This window comes from Juglans regia, chromosome 11 (genome assembly GCF_001411555.2).
Source record: "Juglans regia cultivar Chandler chromosome 11, Walnut 2.0, whole genome shotgun sequence".
Lineage (NCBI taxonomy): Eukaryota > Viridiplantae > Streptophyta > Magnoliopsida > Fagales > Juglandaceae > Juglans > Juglans regia.
In genome coordinates, this window is record NC_049911.1 from 10,907,262 (window position 1) to 10,913,861 (window position 6,600).

Sequence of the window (6,600 nt, forward strand, 5' to 3'; positions counted from 1 at the left end):
AAGTCGGTAAATTATGCAAGTGTATTTCACATCCTTTTAACCTTTTTTCGCTTAATAAAGTGATTTTTTGAGGACTTCATATGGTCATTTAATTAAACTGCCTAATTCTTGAACCAACCATAGATGTAACCAAGCTTTGTTAACTGTGATTCGGTTCACGAAAAAATGTGATAAAAGTAAAATTTATAAACTGATGTAACTTACTGTACATCATATTACAAAGTTCTTTTCAATGAGAATTAGATTTAACGTATTATAGCTAGATATTCATTTTGTGAACTTGATTTTTATAATAAAAAATGATTTAACAATAAAGAGATTTAATAAAAATAAACTTACAAATTGACGTGACTTGATATAATATATTAGATTGTAAAATTATTTTTATTGTAAAATAGATCTAACATATTACATTAGTTTATGAATTTACTTTATAAAATTTCTTTATGATTATAATATTTTTTTATGATATATTTTTGTACACCTATCAATTAATTATAATAATAGCAACCTTTAATTACAAGCAAAAGTTTCTTAATAAAGTTATTCTTTATAAATTAAATTATATATAATCGGGAATTGTGTCTTTCTCATCTATTATAAATTATGAGCAATACTAGGTGTAAGCTTAAGATTGTACAAATCATTTCGCTTATATTATTGTTTTGTTTTACTTTTTTTTTAATTTCTCGAACTTCAGTTTTTATGAGATAATAATTACAAATTAAGTAGGGACCGTATTTGTAAGTGCCATTAATGCATCCAAGTAGGTACGGCAACCGGCCACAGAGCCATAATGTCACTCAACAAACACCAGGCTCCTTTATTAACAAGGCCCTGCTTTCATCTTCACCAATCCTCATTTCTCCTTAAAACACATATGCATATATATATATAGATATGGATATAGATATGAACACAAAAAGACAGAACCACGTAGATATATAATGTGTTTGTTATAATCTCAAATCTCAGGCTCTTTTTCTGTGTTGTGTGTGTTTGGTTTGTTTGTTTGAGTGTGAAGAATGTCGAGCAAAAAGAGCAGCAGGGTAGGGGTACACTCAAAACTGACTGTAGTTTCCAGCAAACCTTTCGGGCCGGGAAACACGCATCCTTTATCTGCGCTGGATCATGCCCTGGCGCTCCACACCCTCCACGTCATCTTTTACTACGAGGATAACCTGTTCCAGTCCTTCGACTTGAACCCCTTGAGGGAGTCTTTGTCAGAGGTTCTTTCCCTCTACCCGTCGGTTACTGGTCGGTTGAGCCGAGCAGACAACGGTAACTGGGAAGTGAAGTGTAATGATGCCGGAGTCCGAATCTTCCGGGCCAAAGTTGGGGTCAGCCTCCATGAGTGGCTGAGCTCTGCTGATGAGTCAGAGGAGAGGGATCTGACCGTGTGGGACGACATGCCCCAAGATCCTACTATATGGTCATCTTTCCGACTACAGGTATGCATACATATATATATATATATACACACACATATACACATATATCTGCATTCTTAGAAGCTTGTAGATAATGCGTTTTTTTATCCTGCTATTTTGACTAAACATGCTTCCAAGAAAGTATTGGAAAAGCGTAGCGTATTTGGGAAAAAAAATTTAAGGATTTTTGGATTGGCTTTAACTTGTGGGTTCTCCTGGCCAACTTTGCAAGGAATTTAATATGGCAGTAGGCATCACTTCGACCAACCTAAATATGCTGCAATTTAGGTTGGTCGGCTTTGTGGTCGAGTTTTTTTTTTTTATTAATAGAGTTTTGTTCCTTACAATCATTTTTACATCCTTGAGATACTTTGTTGCTGATGTGATTGATCAAAATAATTATTTTATATTAAAAAAATTGACGCGACCAATCATATTAATCAAATTCAATGCATAAAAAATATATAAAAATAACTGCACCTATAATTTTTGTTAAACTATTATCCCACTTGTCCAATTATGATAAATCATAAGTTTGACATTATTCGGTTTTTATTTTTATTTTTTAAAAATAATTAAGAGCAAGAAAAAAGTTATTTATTTTTAGAGTACTGCTACATCCACAAAAGTATTACACAAAAATAATTTCACAAACTGATGTGACTTCATCTGATTCTTTAGATCTACTTTATAATAAAAATAATTTTATAATTTGACAAACCACATCAACTCATATCAATTTATGAAATTATTTTTATGTAATCTCTTTGTAGTTAGAGTATTTTCTTTATTTTTGACCCCAAAATTGAATCCATTTCTATATGCAGATAAACGAGTTTGAAGGAGGGGGAGTAGCAATCGGATTAAGTTGTCCACACATGCTTGCAGACCCAACCTCTGCAACTTTACTCTTCAAGTCATGGGCCGAGACTTCACGAAGGGAACCCATCGAGCATCCACCTTTCTTCAACTCCATGGCACTGCATGGCCGTCCAGTTCCCAACGTAAACACAAAATCAGCCGAATATTATGCAGCCAAGTCCAAAGCACAGGCTTCCTCGCTCAAAATGGCCTCAGCCACCTTCAAATTTCCCACTTCAGTCATCAAACAATGCCTCTCCGGAGTCCATCAAGATTGCCCCGATGCCACTCCTTTCGATTTTCTAGCCGCATTCTTTTGGACACGTGTCACACGTGTGAAGGGCCCCAAAAATGGCTCTGCACACTCTCTCTCAATCTGTACGGACTTTAGGAGGCTATTGAAAGGTTCACTCCCATTTGGGTATTTTGGCAATGCGTTGCACTTCTCAATGTTGTCACTGGAGGGAGGAGAGATGGGCCAGGGAGAGTTGGGACATGTTGTGCAGTCAGTGCACAGCCATATTTTGGGTATGAAGGAGGAAGAGGTTTGGTCAGTAATAGATTGGCTTGAAGCACAAAAGGTAGAGGGAGGGAAATTTGCACCACCCTTTAGGATGTTTGGCCCTGAGCTGACGTGCATTAGCTTCGAACATATGATCGTCCCTAGCACGATGGCAGAAGGTTCTGCTAGATCATCGTCGATACATGCAATGTTCAACAAGGATAGAAAGCCGGTTCACGCCTCATATCATGTCGGAAATGTGGAGGGAGAAGGATTGATTGTGGTAACACCTTCAACTGAAGAAGGGTTTACTAGGACTGTGACGGTGACTTTGCCTGAGAAGGAACTGGCAGAGCTATGTGAGGACCAATCTATCCTGCGACTGGAACCAACAATGCTACTATGTGGTAAAAGATAGTTGCTTTTTGTTTTGATGGTTTTCATTGTACAATATTGGAGTTCTAATGAGTGTTGATTTGCAAATGGTTTGCCCAATAATAAAATTTATTCCACAAGATCCTTAAAAATAGTGAAGAACAAACGTCCGAAACATCTAATAACGTGTTATACATATAAGGCAAACGATACTAATATCATTCTCAAAAAGTTTACATAAGCATGCTGCTAATTGAAGTGTAAGTAAAGAGGATCATTTCTTTGGTGGAGTGTTGGCAAATTTCCATTGTAAATGATCTGTGTCTGTATAGCTTCTACTACCGGCTACCTCTTCTATGGGTACAACATCAGATATCTCTTTTAGAGCTTCTCCTGTAAGTTTGACCTTCAAAGAGCCAATATTGTTATCCAGGTTCTTGATCTTGGTTGTCCCTATAATTGAATAGCGAGGAAATGCAGGTGAATGTGTCAACTAGCTTTATTTTTTAAAAGGAGATATAAGCAATCATGCATTAGTATCACAATTCCTGCAGAAATTGCAGTGTAAATTGAGCTCTAGATTCTAGAGTTAAAATTCCGGGGACCATAAAGGGATGTAGCACATCTGAAATCTAAAGCTACCGTATGTGTGCTAAATGAATATGATTGGAAACTTGCAAATTAGACCAATTTAAAGCTTTTCCATCATTACAGCAGGCATCGGATAGAACTTCAGCTACTTATTTTTCACTGTCACTCTGTTTCCACCACATTTTTTAAGGAAAAAAGATCATACAGAGCAAACTTTAGACCACTTTAAACTAGTCAGGGCTAAAATGTGAAATTCACTCACCAGGTATAGGGACAACATCATCCCCTTGTTTGAGAACCCATGCTATTGCTAGCTGGGCAGGATTGCATTCATGCTTTCTAGCAAGGCTTTCTATCTGAGTATAAATGGTCTTGTTCTTGTCCAAATTCTCCCCTTGGAACCGAGGATGATGGGCCTTCAAGAAAAAAGAGCTGGATTCAGTTTGGTTTGGTAATATTTAAGCACAAAGGCAAAAGTGTTGAAATCCTCAAGTACTCTATACTATATAGTATGGTTCTTAAAATAAAATACAAAGCATTGCTAAAAGACATGTAACAACTTACAAAAACAGAGAAAAGTGATGCATTTACACAAAAAGTTCTTTAAGGAAGAGATTCTCTAAGAAAAAGAATCAATACCATGTGGAATCAAGTCCTTCTAAAGGCAACTAAATAGACATTTTTAAAAGCTAATAAATGGATGGGAAAATATTGGTGAAATTTATACCAAGCTGCTATCTGTGGCCAAACTTTCCACAACTCCTTTGCCAGCAAAAAAGCCACGACCAAGAGGACTGTATGGAACTATTCCAATTCCAAGTTCCCTGCATGCACAAAACCATCAAGTCATAATTCTGGATAACATAATTAGTAAATACTTGAGCTATAAATTGAACAAACCTGCAAAGTGGGATTATCTCTTCCTCAATATCACGTGTCCAGAGAGACCACTCCATCTGTAGAGCTGTGATTGGATGGATAGCATGTGCCCTCCTTATTGTGTCTGGGCTGGCTTCAGATAGACCAATATACTTGACTTTTCCCTCTTCTACCAGTTTCTTAAGTTCACCAATCTACAAACCAATAAGATGCACCTAATGAGTTTTGCCACCTAATGGCTTCAGATAGACCAATATACTTGATGGTTTCAAACTGCAAAACAAAAAAATAAGCAAAACCACCCATTACAGACATTAGCTGAAACAGAGAAAAATTCACTTACAGTTTCTTCTATAGGTACTTTTGTGTCTACCCGATGCTGATAATACAGATCAATATATTCCACATCAAGGCGCTTCAAGCTCGCCTCACAGCATGAGCGAACATATTCCGGACTACCGTCCACATCCATACCAGAAGATAACAGTCTTTGGATGCCAAATTTGGTGGCTATTTGAATTTTCTCTCTTGGCAATTGCTTCAAGGCCTGGAGGATATATAATTTATTTTTTCAGTTAATGTCACCAAGTTTTATTGTGTTCCTCAAATGTTACCAATTTGCTAACAACAGAACAACATAAAAAATCCAACTTCTTGAGAGAAATAAAAGTGAAAATTGGTAATAAACACCTTCCCAAGCAGAAGTTCATTAGTATGAGGCCCATAAATGTCGGATGTATCAAAGAAAGTGATTCCCTTACTGAAAGCATGCTTTATTACTGAGATTCCATCCTCATCAGAGAGAGGAGAATTATATGCTCCACTCAGGCCCATACATCCAAACCCCAACTTGGAGACCTGGGAATTAAAGAACAAAACAAATGAAATAAGAATTACAATGAATTGGAGTGACAACTTCTTGTGTTTCTCATCTCAAGATTTGATGTATTTTTGCCGAGAATAATTCTAAACACAAAATTTTCAAAAATACGACTTGAACAGATGCAAGTGGAACATTTTGAAAAATAAAATTGAAACGGGTATGCATGGACTGAAATCGAGAGTTACCTCAAGGCCTTGATTGCCCAATTTCATCCTTGGAATTTGGACTTCGTTTCCTTGTGCCATCTTTCTACAACTTGTGTTTCTCTCCTCCAGATTTGATGTATCAATGTCTCAGGGGTATATATATATACAGGGGGCAGGTGATGCGACAAGAGTGAGAGAAAGAATCACTTATCTGTCTTTTCTTAGTAATAGTAGGTTGTTTTTTTTCCATTTTCGTTATAAATAACTTATAGAGCGGTACTATGGTTACTGAAATTATTCAGGATCACCGAATAGTGTATTTTAATTTTTAATTTTTTTTATATATTTTTTTAATTATCATAAATATTTAAAAAAATTCATAATATTATTAAAAAATATGTTTTTAATCATTAAGTAAAAAAAAAAAAAAAAAAACTCTCGGGCCACTATTTGGCACATTTCTGAAAATTATAACACTATCGTAGCTTTGTAATACTATAAATAACTTGAAACAGGGTTCACAAAACCTTAGAGCATTGGCAATGGCCTAGTCATTGTCAAGTCCAAAATTTAACTAGAATCTCAACTTTTAACTATGACATCAACTTTTAGTTAGGTAAACCCACATTGAACTAGCCATCTTAAAATTAAAATAATAATATTATATTATATATTTTAATAATATTTGACAATTTTTTTTTTATTTTTTTTTTATTTTGCAAATACTCTTCATATAATACATTTTGCCAACCCTTCACACCCAAGAATCATATATACAAAGATGCCAACCTTTCTTCTACCCAACCCTTCAAAGAGTTGTTACTGTCACTGGGAAAGATGAATCCATGATATCCAGAATTATACATAAAAGGCTCAGAATCTGAGAGGTCCCCTAAAACCACCTTTATTATCAAAGTTCACGGGCTGCCTTCT

At 35.7% G+C, this 6,600-nt stretch overlaps 2 protein-coding genes across 2 annotated transcripts; one reads left to right on the top strand and one right to left on the bottom strand.

Moving 5' to 3' along the window:
* The first annotated feature begins 923 nt into the window (after positions 1-923).
* Positions 924-3,308, top strand: LOC108995245 (rosmarinate synthase-like). The gene is made up of 2 exons (XM_018970769.2): positions 924-1,451; positions 2,258-3,308. The coding sequence occupies exons 1-2, from the start codon at positions 1,026-1,028 to the stop codon at positions 3,209-3,211; spliced, it is 1,380 nt and encodes a 459-aa protein (XP_018826314.1). The 5' UTR covers positions 924-1,025; the 3' UTR covers positions 3,212-3,308.
* Positions 3,309-3,321: 13 nt separating this feature from the next.
* Positions 3,322-5,854, bottom strand: LOC108995246 (probable aldo-keto reductase 1). The gene is made up of 7 exons (XM_018970770.2): positions 5,707-5,854; positions 5,329-5,496; positions 4,982-5,185; positions 4,660-4,832; positions 4,487-4,583; positions 4,022-4,175; positions 3,322-3,621 (listed from the first exon to the last, which is right to left on the bottom strand). Exons 1-7 carry the CDS (start codon positions 5,764-5,766, stop codon positions 3,443-3,445), a joined length of 1,035 nt encoding a protein of 344 aa, XP_018826315.1. The 5' UTR covers positions 5,767-5,854; the 3' UTR covers positions 3,322-3,442.
* Positions 5,855-6,600: the final 746 nt, after the last annotated feature.

Bases quoted from the DNA above. Each gene is read 5' to 3' on its own strand.
- LOC108995245 (XM_018970769.2), top strand. From the start codon at position 1,026: ATGTCGAGCAAAAAGAGCAGCAGGGTAGGGGTACACTCAAAACTGACT. The intron at 1,452-2,257 runs GTATGCATACAT...TTCTATATGCAG, and splicing joins GGTCATCTTTCCGACTACAG to ATAAACGAGTTTGAAGGAGG.
- LOC108995246 (XM_018970770.2), bottom strand. From the start codon at position 5,766: ATGGCACAAGGAAACGAAGTCCAAATTCCAAGGATGAAATTGGGCAAT. The intron at 4,584-4,659 runs GTTTGTTCAATT...TTGTGCATGCAG, and splicing joins GAGATAATCCCACTTTGCAG to GGAACTTGGAATTGGAATAG. The intron at 3,622-4,021 runs GTGAGTGAATTT...ATTCAATTATAG, and splicing joins TGATGTTGTCCCTATACCTG to GGACAACCAAGATCAAGAAC.